Source organism: Schistocerca cancellata, chromosome 1, assembly GCF_023864275.1.
Source record: "Schistocerca cancellata isolate TAMUIC-IGC-003103 chromosome 1, iqSchCanc2.1, whole genome shotgun sequence".
In the NCBI taxonomy this organism is placed as follows: Eukaryota; Metazoa; Arthropoda; class Insecta; order Orthoptera; family Acrididae; genus Schistocerca; species Schistocerca cancellata.
In genome coordinates, this window is record NC_064626.1 from 519,151,931 (window position 1) to 519,170,647 (window position 18,717).

Below are 18,717 nucleotides of genomic sequence, written 5' to 3' on the forward strand. Positions count from 1 at the left end.
GATATCCTATAGTTGTGGATGTTTTTTGTCATTGTACTTTTCTTGCTGGTTTTGGTGAAACCTCAAACATGTATTCAGAGAGTCCCTATTCTAAAACATTAGTCAAAGATTTCTTAGGATGACATTTAATAATCTGATCCTTGAAGGAGTCTATAAACGGAGAAAATTGCAGAACCATGAATTTGAGTTGTTCAGTTAAGATTCTGGCTTGCTGAATAAAAAAAGAAAGAAAAAACAACTTTAAATTTAATTTTACAGAATTATTTATTTGTATATTATTTTAGTTAAAGCTTTTCAGCACAATCTTTGTTCAATGAATACTGTTCCTTAATCATTACTTTATGATGTCTTCCATTAGAAATCATATAATATTTTAATTTCTTGATTGGCACATTACCTTTCTTTCATTTTATAACTGAGCAATGGCTTCATATGAGCGATGATGCAACAGCAGTTTCCAATTATGTACTCAACAGATGAGCTTCTGGTACAACATATCTATTTCTCAACGAAAATAATTTTTGGAAATATAATGTAATTAGATAGATAAAAGAATCTTCTCATGATGTGCTGGCAGGAGAACACACATATAACAGCTACTATCATTTGCAAGCAAAAGACCGGTTGTTGGGGCTTGACCAGATGAGCAGTCTGTCCAGTGCAATCCCCAGAAATCAGTCTTCCTTCTCATCCTATCCAGTAAGTCTCCCCTGACTTGGAATTCTGGGTGGCTTATCTGAACTCTACCCCTTTTCCTAAACCTCACTAGTCCTTTTCCTTCACTCCTCGTCCTTCCCCTTCAACCCTTTTGCCAGAGGAAGGAGCCACTAGCTCTGAAAGCTTGCAGACTGTAGTACCTCTTATATGTGTGTTCTCCTTCTGCCACTTGGTGAATAGACTTTTTTATCTGTCCAGTTACATAACATGTTGTATTTGTTATTTCCAACTACAGCTTGGTTGGGTACTTTTTGTTTTCAAGCAGTAGATTCATAGTGCCTAAACACATCAATTTCTTCATTGTATGCTTCCATGTTTACTTTTCGAGTATTCGATAAAGTCATATTGTATGTTGTTTAACTTTCTGACTAATTGATTCATTTTCATTTCCACCTTACACCTCACTGTTTTTGTCACTTCTCAGGATCACTATATGTGCATTGGCCTCTGTTTACAGACAAATTAGGTGACTGGTTGTAGGCACTGGAAGGGGGCAGATATAATAATTGGTGCCACTCTTAATTTAATATTGGAAACAGAAAGCAAAAATTCTAAAAGACAACTTGTCCGAAAAATTTAGAGGCAAAGCTGTTGGAGAAAACTTAAGAGTGATAACCAGTGTGGTGTACAGACACATCCAGCAAATACCTAAGACCAAAATTGCATTTTGTGTAGCTACTCTGAAAACCACTACCGTATTTACATACATGTATCTGGAATACACTGCAAATTAGTGAATAACCTGAGAGTTGTGGTCTGAGTCAAGTAGGAGATTTCACAGACAGTGTACATACTTGCAGTCATGTTGTTGTCATTCTAGTATGGCATTCTTAAACATTTGTTGTGATTAAAAGAAGCAAGATGACACCTACCTTAAACAACTTTACACACATTTACATCTCTCCCACAGATCACTTTCTAAAGCCCAATGATAATGACACAGAAATGACATAGATAAATTTCAGATGGAACTGGAGGCCTCTAGTTTGCACCTACATGCTTGCAGCAGATGTGTCATCACTATAAGTCTGAAACCCTGTAACTATTTGAAAATCTGGTCATGCGTCTGTGATTGGGCAGGTCTATTTAGCATTACTACTGTTACTCCATGTGAAGAACAGCTTAGAAAAAGTGACTTCCATTGAAGACCACACTATTTGGCGAACTTGATGGTCACTCTCATTGAGTTATCCTGTAAATCACTACAGAAGGGGTAAGACACTGGAAAGAAGCAAATGCTGATCTTTTGATCATGAGATGTTAGAACTCTCCTGGATGGGACGGAAAAAATAACTATTCTCACTTGAAAACTTTTTAGACTGGACACTGTTATTCCAGTTTTAAATGATTTCAGAATCTCTGGTGAAGAGAGAGCTACTGATCTTTGTTTGAGTTACATTGTTTTGCAGAAAGGAAGTCATAGAATTACTGACCTAGTTCTCATAGTCTCCCCTCAATAGCAGCAATGTGCTAGATTGGGACATAAAAAACAATAATAACAATAATTACATTCATTTTTTTCATTTCTGTTCATTTTCTACACAAAATAAATGTTCACATTTTCTTGGTCAATATATAAATATATCCTCATCTTACAAGTGATGAGGGAGGAGGAGGGGGAGGAGTAACAACCTCGTAAAAAAACCTGTGTCCATCTGGCTCCGGATGGTAGCACCCTGTGAGGGCCCCTGCCTAGGGTTACGGGTGAAAACCGGTCAACGGTCTCATAGGCGGATGAGGAATTTTTAACTCCCAATGGCTGAGAGAGCGGAGGAACCAAAAATCTATAACTGCAAGCGTCTGTACCCAGATTGGGTGGCTTGTGGGCAGCGTCTGTTCCTCATGTTAGAGGCGGCTGTTTCAAGAAAACCTTCTAACGCTAACAACGTTAGTCGTATTCCTGGTAGGTTACGCAAGTAATCTCCCCAACTTTGAAGAATTTCAACAGTTACAATCTTAATGCATGATGGAAATGTCTTTCAATAACGAAACTACCCCAGGTGGCCAATCCACCGTCGGCAACGACGCAAGCAGACCCATGGATTCTGGGGAGTCTGCAACACCATGCAAATCCAACAAGATTAAACCCAGAAAAATCTTCAACATAGCAACTCTCAACATAAACTCCCTTCTCAAAGTGGGAAAACTTAAGCACCTTACAGACCAGTTACACACGGAAGACATACAAATAGTGGCGCTACAAGAAACTCGCTTCATTGATGAAAACACATTTGAATCAAACAAATTCAGAATATTTAAAGGAAAACCTGGAAAAATTGTAATGAAGAAATGCCCTCAGCTTGGCACAGTTTTGCTGTAAACACAAAAATTCTGAACTCTGTCGAACATTTTTGGTCAACATCATCGAGAACATCTTTCCTCACTTTTCGATGTGCAAATAAAAAATACACATTAATCAATGTTAACGCTCCCACAAATGACAAAAATAATGCTAAAAATAGGGAAGAAACAGATGAATTCTGGGAAAACCTTAAGGATCATATATCAGAAATCCCAGAAAACAATGCAAAAATACTTCTAGGAGATTTTAACGCTCAGATTGGAAAAGAAAAGAAATTCCGCGATATTGTCGGCAACTTTCCCGCACACAAACGAACCAACAAAAATGGAGGAAGGTTAATTATGCTCTGTAAGCAGTTTAAACTCAAGCTAATGTCAACACGTTTTAAACATCTTCCCAGAAAACAAAAAACCTGGGTATCTCCGATAAAGAGTATCGGAGAATTTCAAATAGATCACGTTGCCATCTCCTCCAAATGTGAAAAAGAAATATTGAACACACGTGTCCAAAAATCTCTAAACCTCGACTCCGATCACTATCTCACGAAAATAAAAACTAAACTGATCCCATAAAATAAACAGAAAAGCAGAAACGGTGAATATAAAAACAGAAATAAAATAAATTTTGATCTTACAACCCTGAGAAATTACAACCTTAAGCCCAACTCTAACCTCAAGGATTTTCAGAAAAAACTAAAGACATTCTCCCCTTCACAAAACCTCCAAGAATTTCAGAACAACTTGATTGAGGCAACAGAAACAACCTTTCCAAAAAAGAGCAAACCGAGACACCCGTGGTGGGACAGCAACTGTAATGAAGTTCTGCATGAAAGACTTAAAGCCTGGAAAAAGTGGAACTCACATAAAACTGAAAACAACTTTGATGAATTTAAGCAAGCAAGAAAGAATGCCTCGAAAACTATTCGCAATACGAAGAGACAATATGAAAAACAACAACTGGAGTCAATCGAAGAGAATTTCAAGAAATGCAACACGGCAACTTGGTACAAAACATTCAACCAGAAACTCCGAGGATACCAGTCCCCTTGCCTAAACCTTATGAGAAATAATAAGACTCGCCACCAACAATACTGAAAACTGTGAAATCCTGGCTGAATATTTTGAGACACTCCTAAACTGCCAAACACCCATCCAGACTCTCAGTTTTACGCAACCAGAAACATTACCAACACATTTAACACCTCCGACACGAGAGGAAATCACAAACATAATCAAAAATCTCAAAAACAGGAAAGCATGTGGAGAAGACACAATAACAGCAGAAATGCTCAAGCTTGGGGGAGAAACATCAGTAGAAGCACTACACAAAGAACTTGAACAAGTATGGGAAACCAAGAAAATCCCAAGTCACTGGAAAACTGCCCTAATTCACCCTTTGTTTAAAAAAGGTGACAAAAGGGATGTTAACAACTATCGTGGAATATTGCTTCTCCCAGTCCCATACAAAATTCTATCAATAGCCCTGCTCAATCGTGTATCACCAATTATAGAGGGAAAACTTGGAGAATATCAAGCTGGCTTCAGACCAGGAAGATCCTGTGCCGAACAAATTTTTAACCTCAAAACAACAATGAACTATTTATCTACAAGGAGCAAGAAATATTTCATAACATTCATTGATTTCAAAAAAGCTTATGACTCAATCGATAGGGACACACTCATCAAAACACTTCGAGAATATGAAATAGATGAAACAACAATCACCATAATCAAAGAAACATTAACAAATACAACATCAAAAGTAAAATTCCAAGGAGAAATTTCACGGCATTTCGAGGTCAAAACCGGCGTCAGACAAGGAGATGCGCTGTCCCCGGTACTCTTCAACTGTGTTCTTGATAAAGTCATAGCAGAATGGAGAAAACTCACGCAAAAACATGGAGTTGAGAAAGTCCAAATTGGAGGGAAGTGCTACAAAGCCATTGAAACCAACTGTTTTGCCTTCGCTGACGATCTCGCCTGTTTAGCTTACACACAAAAAGACACAATAAAACAAATAGAATTACTTAAAGAAACTGCTGAAAAAGCAGGCTTGCAAATTTCATTTGAAAAGACAGAAATCATTACAAATATCAAAAATCCACCAAAGAAAATAACTACGAAATATGGGAAAATACAGGTATCTAAACATTTTAAATATCTTGGTGAACTAATTCAGCCTGTGGCAAAAGGTCATCCAGCCTGCAGGGCTAGAATACAAAAACTAGAGACAGCAACTCACTACTGCAGACAAATGTATTCAAAAAAATGTATATCCAAAAACATTAAACTCAGACACTACCAGACTGTCATTAGACCGCAGATACTATATGCATCAGAAACACTGGCAAATTTTACATATGCAGAACAGATAGAAAATCGTGAAAGAAGAATTGTGAGGACAATTCTTGGACACAGGAAAATAACAGATGATCAAGGCAAGCCTGTATACAGACTAAAAAGCAATAAAGAAGTGTATACGAAGTGCAGCAAAATTACAGACGAAATTAGAAAAAGAAGATGCTCCTTTTATGCTCACATCATGAGGATGAACCCAAATAGGATTACAATACAAATATTTTCGTACATCGCAAATCTAAAAAATAAAAATTTATGGTTTATCAACACAGAAAGAGATCTAACAGAAATGGACATAGATCAGGAAACAATATTTAACAGAAACCTTTTTAGAAAAAAACTGAATTCATTCACAGGTTTCGGTGTGAAAATTAAGAAGACTTGTGGAACTAAATGGTCTGAAGAGAGAAAAGCCGCCTTCAGCGCAAGAATGAAAGAAGTGTGGACTGAGAGAAAGAAGACTTCCCAGAAGTGCAAGAAATAACTGTTTTCACGGTCTTTAACGGCCAAATTTGTATAATAATAATAATAAATATTGACTAACAAGTACAGATACTGAAATAAGTTCAAGATATGAAGCAGGGCATATTAGGAAACATTCATTGTTGAGATAATTGTAGTGAGTCAGATAACACTAGCAACACTGCCGTTCACAGGTAAACTTCTAGCATGTCCTTTTTTCACATTGTTTATGTTGCCCATCAGTTGGCAAGAGTTAGTGGAACCAGGAACATCTCTGAAGATGTCCAGTGCAACTCTGCACAGAAGTCAGAAACTAAAAACTTTCATGGATTGAAGATTCGCCAGCAGCTAAGACAGACAGTTGTGAAAATCATCATTGTATGATATAATGTGTCTTAGAGAATAAAGATGATGTTCTTATTTGGTAACTGAGAACTTGCTTCCAGTATCAGAAAATGTTGACATCTCGATCTGGAACCAAGATATTCGGAGATTCCTTAGATTAGCACCAATGAACATGGCAGAAAAGGAACGAAGAATTATGACAGCAATTATGCAAACACTCTTTTCTCAGTGTCTGCAACACAGGAAACTTCAGGTATCCTGTGTTGTGTTGATAAAAATTTTTTGCACCAATTTTGCACACAAATGAACAATATTTTACTTTTAATATCTACAGATATATACACCACATTTTGCTGCTGAGGTTTGCTCTCAGTGTCCTGATTATTAAACCTCTGATAATAGCAACTCTTATTCAACAACTCTAGCCATAGTTTTTGTCAAATATTTTTATACAAACAAAACCAGACTTAAGCAAAATATTGTTTCAGGTGAAATGATATTGTATGTTTAAATGACTGAAACCTGTGCATACCTATTTTATCTACAATCATATTGTGAAATGCACAAATAAAATGCACATTATACTTCATCTTGCTATGTAGATGATGCTTCTTGCACATTACTTATGCTTTTGTTTATGTACTGAATGCAGAAAGTAAAAAAAATTGAAGCATGGCAACTAGCATTCTTGAAAAAAATACATTTACTGTGTGTCTTTGCTCAGTTTTTTGCCTTAAATTTTTTAATTCTTGAGTAGTGTATCCAATTGCAGACTTGTTCAACACTAATAGATGTTTCTGGACAACAGGAGAGAGAGAGAGAGAGAGAGAGAGAGAGAGAGAGAGAGAATACCCATCGAGCACCTTTCTTGTGGGATTAACTAATGTGACAGCAGATACAGACTTACAGTTTTATTCACTTATGTCTTTAGTTTCTGTATCACTGAATACAATGTTCTTTAGTCATGGAATGAATCAGTAGAAAACAACATATTTTGCAGCATCAATTCTGGAAGCCAATTGCTGTATGATTTCCTATTAGCTATTTGAATTACAGTTTAATACAGAAATGAAAAAGTCATATAATCAAAAATATAATGTGTTATTGTTTTTCCACAGTACTCACATTCTGTCCAATGATTCAATTTTTTTGTGAGTGGTAACATTGATAAAATTTTTTGCAGGTTTGTTGGACAACTTTTGAGGCTTCTTGTTTGCAACAATGAAAAGTTTGGTGCCCAGATTCAGAAGCATGTGAAGGAATTAGTTGGACATGAAATGTCTCCAGCATTGTACCCAATTCTGTTTGAACAGATAAAAGCAATTGTGGAGAAATTCTTTGACCAGCAAGGTCAGGTCAGTGAAACTCATTTTTACTTTCAATGACCTTTGGAGCAGAAGAAAAGATTGTATTTACCATCAGCTGAAAAATTACTTCCGGATCCAGGCTTTGAAATATACAAGTTAATAAAACTCGGTAGGGTCTCTAGCTTTCCAAACTTTCAAATATTCTCTCATCAGGAGAAAGGAGAAATAGAAAGAAAATTAGAGTTTCATAACAGATAGGGAAGGCTTGGGCACAGGAGTAAAGAAATGGTGCGATGCATGTGTAACAGAGAAGGTAGCATGTAGGATAAAAGAATGTTGTGCTGTGTACTAGGAAAGGAAGAAAAAGCAACTCAAAATCTTGACTCAAGCAATGAGAGGTGAGAGGAATAAGTAAAAAATTATAGTGAAAGAACACACTTCGGATGTTTAACTTTTAGTATTGTAGCTTAATACCATGTGGGTGACAGGAGCTCATAATGTATTGGAGAGCTATTCCTCATCTTCAGGGTTCAGATTAAAGGAAGATTTAATGTCCTATCAGATATGAGAGCATTTGCTTTCTACAAAGGAACCATTTGTCTCAAGTGATTTAGAGACATCACAGAAAGCTTAAATCTGGGTAGCTGAATGAAGATTTGGACATTACTAATCCCAAATGAAGTTCCAGCTTTTGTACAACTATGGCAAGTTGTTAGGTTCAGAGTTTCGAAGGTTGATTAACATCACAAGCCATGTTGTTATGTTCTGGGGGATGCTCAGATTACAGTATTGGGTGTTGTTAGTGTACACATTTTGTGTGCTGGTGTTTATTCTGATCAACAGCGTGGTAGTGGTCATTCCCTTACAATATACTGAACAAAACTTGCACCTCAATGGGGAGTGTTTCTCTTATCTACGTGTTGCCATTTATGAGTTTAAACTATGACGTACTGATAAGCTACATTGAGCAGGTTTTACAATGGGATGGATATGTACTTGTCACACTGAGGTATGTTTAGAAGTGACACAGATCGTATTAAATATGTTACCAAGATTTTAGCTGACTATGGAAGGTGTGTGGATCAATTTTGATAATGATTGATCTCATTTCAGGATGGGATTTACAGAAGTAATTGTTGCCACAGGAGCTGATTAAAACATTCTGTTAAGGCTGTTGTTGTGTAATAAGGAGAACACATGTTTTGCCACTCTTACAAGGCAATGTTTAGCTAGGGTATGCATTTTCTACTAATGTAGAGCTTCTAAAAATTACAAAGTTGGAGATTCAATCATATTTTGCAATTTGTGTATATATCAATCCTGCTTCAGTTGTTTTGATGGTCGCTATGTAGATGCTCATATAATCTAAAATATTTTTAACAATCGTTATTGATTCTCATTCTTAGCTGGGATTTTTACAGGTCATGAGATAACTGTTTGGAATGTTTCTATTATTTTCAGGTTATTGTAACGGAAATCAGCACACAGTTTATTGAACATATCATCTTCATTATGAAAAATGTCCTTGAAAGCAAGACAGATCAACCCTCAGAACACCTTGGTGTTACAAGTATTGAAGGAATGATGCTTGCAATTGTAAGGTAGAGTATATCTACAAATTGAACTAAAAATTGTGGGTACTTTTGTATGAGTATGAAAAATGTACTGTCATGAAGTGCTATAGTTTAATTAACTAGTGACTGACAAAAATTCACATGAAATATCAGCACATTCAATACCCAGGTAGTAGTAGAATTTTTAAAAGAGCTGTAGTGGTGTTGTTAAACTGCTTTATTGAAATATAAGTTAAAGTTTTGGTATGTAATATGAGCACATTGATTTTATTATTGCATTTTTTTTGTGTGATAGACCATATAGCGGAGATGCTGAGTTGCAGATAGGCACAACAAAAAGACTGTCACAAATATAGCTTTCGGCTAGTAAGACCTTCGTCAAAATTAGACAACAAACACACACATACGCACTCACACAAATGCAACTCATGCAAACAGGACTGCAGTCTCAGGCAACTGTCATGAAGGGATGTACATAGTCTGCAACCAGTGTATGATACTTGACTGTCAACGTGCCTTGTAGAGCAAGCGCAACTCACACATACATGATTACAGTCTCAGGCAACTGAGGCCACACTGCCAGTGTGGCTTCAGTTGCCTGAGACTGCAGACGTGTGTGTGAGTTGCATTTGCGCGAGCGTGTGTGTGTGTGTGTGTGTGTGTGTGTATCAGCTAATTTTGATGAAGGCCTTACTGGCCGAAAGCTATATTTGTGATAGTCTTTTTGTTGTGCCTAACTGCAACTCAGCATCTCCGCTATATGTTGAGTAGCAACTTTCCTTTTCACAACATTGTTACATTCCATCCTGGGTTTTCCATTGTTTGACTTTTACGAGGCAGATTAATGAGTTCCAAATGATCTAATAACTTGTTTACACTGATCAGCCAGAATGCTATGACCACAGATAACAGTTTGGATGCAACGAGGTCTTGGTAAGTCACTGGAGGGAGTTGGCACCACATCTGCAGTCTCAAGTCACCTAATTCCCATAAATCCTGGCTAGGGGTCGATGAGCTCTGATGCCACATTCAGTCACATCCCAGCTGCGTTCGATTGGGTTCAGATCGGGTGAGTTGACGGCCCAGCACATCAATTCAAACTCACCACTATCTTTCTCAAACCACTCCATCACACTCCTGGCCTTGTAACATGGCACAGTATCGGGTTGAAAAATGCCATTGCCATTGGCAAACATGATTGCAATGAAGGGGTGTATGTAGTCTGCAACCAGTGTACGATACTCAGCTGTCAAGGTGCCTTCTATGAGCTCCACTGGAACCATCCATGCCCACTGAATGTTCCCCAGAGCATAGTGGAGCTGCTGCCAGCTTTTCTCCATCCTGCTGTACAGGAGTCAAGGAGTTGTTCCCCTGGAATGTGATAGTTTCAATCCTTCCCACTGGCATGATGATGAAGGTATCAGGATTCATCAGACCATGCAACACTCTGCCACTGTGCCAACATCCAGTGCTGATGATCACATGCCCAGTTCATTTGTAGTTGTTGATGTTGTGTTAATATTGGCACATGCTGAGGTCATTGGCTGCAGTGGCCCATGGTTAAGAGTGTTCGGTGCACTGTGTGTTCAGACACACTTGTACACTGCTCAGCATCAAATTCTAATGTTAGTTCCGCCACAGATCACCACCTGTCCTGTTTTATCACTCTGCCCAGCCTACGGTTTCCGACATCTCTGATGAGGTGTGGCCACCCAACCTCTCGGCGTCTGGATGTGGTTTTACCTTCCTTTTGCCACGTGTTGAAGACACAAAGCACTACTTGAACACCCAACAAGTTTTGCAGTTTCTGAAATACTTGTGCTGAGCGTCCAGGCCATCACAATCTGCCCTCACTCAAACTCAGATAGATCGCGCGCCTTCTTCATTCCACACATGGACAGCACACTTACTAATACTACATGCTCTGTGCATGTGTCTTGACTAGCAGTCATTCCTAACAAGGTGATACTGCTATTGCCTGGACAGATTTATGTCAGTAGTAGGTTGGTGGTCATTATGTTCTGGCTGATCAGTGTATTACATGAAATAATTCCTCATTTATAATTTGGGAACTTTTCATCACTACATTTTTCATAACATCTGGCATAATTTTTGCATGAAATGAGATGTTCTAATAAAAATTCTAAGTTTACTCTCTGTAAGGGAATAATTTGAAGTTTATCAAGTTTGGTGCATCATCTCTTCACACATTTTTGTCTTAGTACTTCAGACAGTTTTTCTCTTGAATTTGACTTTTTCATCTACACTTTCATGATTAGATTTGCAGTCACTTCGCTATACATCAGTTACCCTTACTCCCAATGATACTTGGCTTAAATATAGCCTGAAACTAATGGAACTCAGTGTAAATAGAAGAAGAGATAAAGTTACTGAAACTCAGTGGTAGCTTTGGATATTGTTGCTTGTTTGTTAACTCTGACAATAATAATTGCACATATGTAACTTAAATTTCATAAACAGGGATGCCAAGAGAAGTAATTAGATGTGTGGTGATAATTCTATAGAGATAGTTCTCCAGCTGCAGAACCCAGCAAATCTACACAGTAAAATGGAGTTAAGGCTAGTTCACCCTAAAAGTGACCAAATAACTTTCACCTACCAGAGCACTTAGATGATGTTTTGAATTGTTTTAATAATTTACCAGCTGATATCAAAGAGCTGTGCAACAGATATACACCATGAGGCAGGAAGTGATGGACAGAGAAAGAATATACAAGGACTTTGTTAAGGACATATATACCTTGAACCATATGTTGCTGATGGCAGAACTGTGAGTAAACTAGTAGAAGAGTTGAGGGGGACGTGTTATGCATACAAGTGCATTATGTGAAAAATGGTGTAATACCTTACTTCCTGGCAACAGCTACGGTGATGCAAGGACAGGTTGATGCCAAGGTAATGATCACAGTGCTCAGTAGAAGATCAGTTATTACAAAATGGCACATTTAGTTGATGAACATATGGTCACAATTGAGTTCCAGGTGGCATGAAAATGAGCCATATTTGGATAACCTGAGAGCTGTTGTACACTGTTGTTGTTGTTGTGGTCCTCAGTCCTGATACTGGTTTGATGCAGCTCTCCATGCTACTCTATCCTGTGCAAGCTTCTTCATCTCCCAGTACCTACTGCAACCTACATCCTTCTGAATCTGCTTAGTGTATTCATCTCTTGGTCTCCCACTATGATTTTTACCCTCCACGGTGCACTACAATACTAAATTGATGATACCTTGATGCCTCAGAACCTGTTCTACCAACTGATCCCTTCTTCTAGTCAAGTTGTGCCACAAACTCCTCTTCTCCCGTTTCTATTCAATACCTCCTCATTAGTTATGTGATCTACCTATCTAATCTTCAGCATTCTTCTGTAGCACCACATTTCAATATCTTCTATTCTCTTCTTGTCCAAACTATTTATCGTCCATGTTTCACTTCCATACATGGCTACACTCCATACAAATACTTTCAGAAACGACTTCCTGACACTTAAATCTATACTCGATGTTAACAAATCTCTCTTCTTCAGAAACGCTTTCCTTGCCATTGCCAGTCTACATTTTATATCCTCTCTACTTCGACCATTATCAGTTATTTTGCTCCCCAAATAGAAAACTACTTTACTACTTTAAGTGTGTCATTTCCTAATCTAACTTCGTCAGCATCACCCAACTTAATTTGACTACATTCCATTATCCTCGTTTTGATTTTGTTGATGTTCATCGTATATCCTCCTTTCAAGACACTGTCCATTCCGTTCAGCTGCTCATCCAGGTCCTTTGCTGTCTCTGACAGAATTACAATGTCATCAGCGAACCTCAAAGTTTTTATTTCTTCTCCATAATTTTCTTTTGTTCCTTTACTGCTTGCCCAATATACAGATTGAATAACATCGGGGAGAGGCTACGACCCTGTCTCACTCACTTCCCAACCACTGCTTCACTTTCATACCCCTCGACTCTTATAACTGCCATCTGGTTTCATACAAATTGTAAATAGCCTTTCGCTCCCTGTATTTTACCCCTGCCACCTTCAGAATTAGAAAGAGAGTATTCCAGTCAACATTGTCAAAAGCTTTCTCTAAGTCTACAAATGCTAGAAACATAGGTTTGCCTTTCCTTAATCTATTTTCTAAGATAAGTCGTAGGGTCAGTATTGCCTCACGTGTTCCAATATTTCTACGGAAACCAAACTGATCTTCCCCAAGGTTGGCTTCTACCAGATTTCCATTTGTCTGTAAAAAATTTGCATTTGTATTTTGCAGCTGTGACTTATTAAACTGATAGTTCGGTAATTTTCACATCTGTCAGCACCTGCTTTCTTTGGGATTGAAATTATTATATTCTTCTTGAAGTCTGAGGATATTTCGCCTGTCTTATACATCTTGCTCACAAGATGGTAAAGTTTTGTCAGGACTGGCTCTCCCAAGGCTGTCAGTAGTTCTAATGGAATGTTGTCTACTCCCGGGGCCTTGTTTCAACTTAGGTCTTTCAGTGCTTTGTCAAACTCTTTACGCAGTATCATATCTCCCATTTCATCTTCATCTACATCCTCTTCCATTTCCATAACACTGTCCTCAAGCACATCACCCTTGTATAGACTCTCTATATTCTCCTTCCACCTTTCTGCTTTCCCTTCTTTGCTTAGAACTGGGTTTCCATCTGAGCTCTTGATATTCATACAAGTGGTTCTCTTTAATTTTTCTGTTGGCAGTATCTATCTTACCCCTAGTGAGATAAGCCTCTACATCCTTACATTTGCCCTCTAGCCATCCCTGCTTAGCCATTTTGCACTTCCTGTTGATCTCATTTTTGAGATGTTTGTATTCCTTTTTGCCTGCTTCATTTACTGCATTTTTATATTTTCTCCTTTCATCAATTAAATTCAGTATTTCTTCCGTTACCCAAGGATTTCTACTAGCCCTCGTCCTTTTACCTACTTGATCCTCTGCTGCCTTCACTACTTCATCCATCAAAACTACCCATTCTTCTTCTACTGTATGTCTTTCCCCCATTTCTGTCAATTGTTCCCTTATACTCTCCCTGAAACTGTGTACAACCTCTGGTTTAGTCAGTTTATCCTGGTCCTATCTCCTTAAATTCCCACCTTTTTGCAGTTTCTGCAGTTTTAATCTACAGTTCATAACCAACAGATCTGCCCCTGGAAATGTCTTACAATTTAAAACTTGGTTCCTAAATTCTTCCATGTATACAACCTTCTTTCATGATTCTTGAACCTGTGATTAATTTATGCTCTGTGCAGAACTCTACCAGGCGGCTTTCTCTTTCATTTCTTACCCCCACTCCATATTCACCTACTATGTTTCCTTCTCTTCCTTTTCCTACTATTAAATTCCAGTCATCCATGACTATTAAATTTTCATCTCGCTTCACTATCTGAATAATTTGTTGTATCTCATCATACATTTCAGCAATTTCTTAGTCATTTGCAGAGCTAGTTGGCTTATAAACGTGGACTACTGTAGTAGGCGTGGGCTTCATGTCTATCTTGGCCACAATAATGCATTCACTATGCTGTTTGTAGTAGCTTACCCGCACTCCTATTTTTTTATTCATTATTAAACCTACTCCTGCATTATCCCTATTTGATTGTGCATTATGTAGTCAGTTTTTGTTATGTAATAGTTACTTTACTAATGCTAATGTGAAATTTGTGCCATGTGACTTTGGAGTATTACTACTGATCAAATATGGAGTAGAAGGTAAGAAGTCTTAATCTCAAAACAAGCTCATTGTTATATAAGAAGCCAGTTACAGTTCACTGTCTTGGGACAGCCATACAAACTGTTGTGTGAAAAGTAAACTTATTTGTAGTTATTTCAGTTCATTGAAGAGAAGCTGGAAGCATGAGGGATCTGGGAGCAGCTTGAGAGAGTCAGTTGAACACCGTCTCCAGACACTTCTTCCTGAGAATGCAGAAGAAGAAGTAGCTTCAGAAATCTATAAGATGAAGAAATCGGATTCCTCAGGAGTTGACGACATTTAACCCGAGATCTTGTAACATGCAGCTCCACAGATAGTGACTCCTTTAATATCCATTCTTAATGACTCACTCATACTAGGATGTATTGCAGAGATCTGGAAAACACTAAGAGCAGTATTTATTAAAAGGGGAGTTGACAAAGATGTACCAGACCCAAAGAGTAATAGACCCATATGCATAATAAACACTTTGGCTAAATTGAGGTGAGGCTCCTGTGTCACTGTTTGCAGGCACACAGTGAGCTTCATGGCTTGCACCAGAGTCATTCTGGATTCAGAAAGGGGAAGTCTATTGATGATGCATTATAGAGGATTATGAGAGTAGTAGATGGCACACCTAGACAATATGCTATAGCTACAGGGTGCAGATTGCAGAAGTGATGTTCACCAGATTAAGAGCTCTTGAAACACAAAATGCCTCTTCAGTAGTCTGGTAAACAACTGCAGAAGACGAACTATTGAGTGGCAGGTTGGACAGGTAAAGATAAACAAATACACTCCTGGAAACGGAAAAAAGAACACATTGACACCGGTGTGTCAGACCCACCATACTTGCTCCGGACACTGCAAGAGGGCTGTACAAGCAATGATCACACGCACGGCACAGTGGACACACCAGGAACCGCGGTGTTTGCCGTCGAATGGTGCTAGCTGCGCAGCATTTGTGCACCGCCGCCGTCAGTGTCAGCCAGTTTGCCGTGGCATACGGAGCTCCATCGCAGTCTTTAACACTGGTAGCATGCCGCGACAGCGTGGACGTGAACCGTATGAGCAGTTGACGGACTTTGAGCGAGGGCGTATAGTGGGCATGCGGGAGGCCGGGTGGACGTACCGCCGAATTGCTCAACACGTGGGGCGTGAGGTCTCCACAGTACATCGATGTTGTCGCCAGTGGTCGGCGGAAGGTGCACGTGCCCGTCGACATGGGACCGGACCGCAGCGACGCACGGATGCACGCCAAGACCATAGGATCCTACGCACTGCCGTAGGGGACCGCACCGCCTTTTCCCAGCAAATTAGGGACCCTGTTGCTCCTGGGGTATCGGCGAGGACCATTCGCAACCGTCTCCATGAGGCTGGGCTACGGTCTCGCACACCGTTAGGCCGTCTTCCGCTCACGCCCCAACATCGTGCAGCCCACCTCCAGTGGTGTCGCGACAGGCGTGAAAGGAGGGACGAATGGAGACGTGTCGTCTTCAGCGATGAGAGTTGCTTCTGCCTTGGTGCCAATGATGGTCGTATGCGTGTTTGGCGCCGTGCAGGTGAGCGCCACAATCAGGACTGCATACCACCGAGGCACACAGGGCCAACGCCTGGCATCATGGTGTGGGGAGCGATCTCCTACACTGGCCGTACACCACTGGTGATCGTCGAGGGGACACTGAATAGTGCACGGTACATCCAAACCGTCATCGAACCCATCGTTCTACCATTCCTAGACCGGCAAGGGAACTTGCTGTTCCAACAGGACAATGCACGTCTGCATGTATCCCGTGCCACCCAACGTGCTCTAGAAGGTGTAAGTCAACTACCCTGGCCAGCAAGATCTCCGGATCTGTCCCCCATTGAGCATGTTTGGGACTGGATGAAGCGTCGTCTCACGCGGTCTGCACGTCCAGCACAAACGCTGGTCCAACTGAGGCGCCAGGTGGAAATGGCATGGCAAGCCGTTCCACAGGACTACATCCAGCATCTCTACGATCGTCTCCATGGGAGAATAGAAGCCTGCATTGCTGCGAAAGGTGGATATACACTGTACTAGTGCCGACATTGTGCATGCTCTGTTGCCTGTGTCTATGTGCCTGTGGTTCTGTCAGTGTGATCATGTGATGTATCTGACCCCAGGAATGTGTCAATAAAGTTTCCCCTTCCTGGGACAATGAATTCACGGTGTTCTTATTTCAATTTCCAGGAGTGTATATCACCATAGGCTGCCCTCAGGCTCCATCTGTGGGCAGTTTGTTGAAGGAAGGAAGATTAGAGACGGAGCACAAAGGGGAAAGAAATCAGCCATGCCCTCTGAAAGGCACCATCTAGGCACTTGCTTGGAGCAATTTAGGAAAATGAAGGAAAATCTAAATCTGGATGGCCGGATGTGGATTTGAACAATCGTCCTCCCAAATGTGAATCAAGTGCGCCAACTACCACCACCACACGTGGTCCAATGAACCCTTGCTAGCTGTAGTGGATGGGGAAGGTGACATAGGCAGCAGCATCAGTTTGGGAAACAAATCATGAATAAAGTGCAACTTATGTCCTGGATAACTGGTATGTGCTAGGAGAACTAGTACATGTGACCATGTGAGAGGTATTGGGATAATACAGACACTGTCTGTTATGTTTATCAGTTTTTCACTGAAATCTGAGAAAGGCAGTAACTGCAGTATACGAACCCAAGTTCATAATCCATTTCATAAAAGGATGTAAACTGTACCCGGTAGGGATGGAAATAATAGGACAGATGTGAATGTGGAGAGAGCTGTACATCTGATCATACTGTATTACAATGTTTTCTAAATGGAGATATCAGAGGTAGCATCACTGTAGGTGTGGACCTTGAACTTGCATTTAAAAGCCCCGATTCCTGGACAGCTAAAAATAACATTATTTAACAAATATCCCACAGGTATCGTCTGAGGTTCAAGGCACAAAAAATTATAAGCAGCTGACATGCCAAACATAACAAAGAATACTGTAGTCACATTTTCACATAATAGTAAGAACAATTATTGTTGCCTAATATAATAAACACAAATATTGAATACTGTTGTTGTAGATAGACCTTTTTTGGTATGCAGTAAGTCATGTGTGGTTCATGCTGTGAGCCATGTAACTAAACACCTGCCAACCCACAAGACATGGTAACAGTGAGTCCACAAAAGCGTAGGGGTTTATCTAAAAAAATAGAGGTTGTTAAGAGGCACAGTGGGTGCTGTGATGAGTTTTACCTAGACCAGCATGGATCCAATGTAAAATAGAGTGCATTTTATAATTAATTTTAAGAAGTGGTGAAGGTTATATATACATTATATTTGAGGTATAATTCTTCAGATTTATCTTTTTTCCATCATCAACCTTTTTCTATTTATTTTTCTTTTTATTATTATTATTAGAATCACCCAAAGCTCAAAAAAATCATGAACTTCTAAGCATAATACCATATATACTTATATAACACATTATAACAAAAAAATGAAATGAAGTGCTGATTATCAAACTATAATATTTGTTTACAGGTATGTGCGACATTTAGACATGACTGTTCATGCTATTCACATAAAAACGAAGCTTTGTCAACTAGTAGAAGCAATGATGAAACGCCGAGATGACTTAGCATTTCGACAGGAAATGAAATTTCGAAATAAACTTGTGGAGTATCTAACTGACTGGGTTATGGGAACATCTCATCAGATAGCACCACCAGGTTCTGGTGATGTCACAGTTATTACGAGGTAATAACATAAAATAACAGACTGGCATATATTTTAGTAATTAAATAAATAAACAGATTGAGAGAAGTCCTGCGAGTAAAATCTATTAATGAATTGACCTTAAACATAATGCAGATTGTGTATTTGCAATTTTCATGTGGTTATTATGTTTAATGTGATGAAATTATGGTGCACTTGTTGT

At 39.3% G+C, this 18,717-nt stretch overlaps 1 protein-coding gene across 2 annotated transcripts in view; it reads left to right on the top strand.

Annotated features, from left to right (window-relative positions):
* LOC126178807 (neurofibromin) overlaps positions 1-18,717 on the top strand; it is a 474,179-nt gene that overhangs the window by 147,808 nt on the left and 307,654 nt on the right. For both annotated transcript variants that reach the window (XM_049924560.1, XM_049924561.1), the window contains 3 exons: positions 7,367-7,538; positions 8,952-9,091; positions 18,321-18,536. In XM_049924560.1, the coding sequence (XP_049780517.1) occupies positions 7,367-7,538; positions 8,952-9,091; positions 18,321-18,536 (528 nt within the window). The remainder of the gene's footprint in view (positions 1-7,366; positions 7,539-8,951; positions 9,092-18,320; positions 18,537-18,717) is intronic.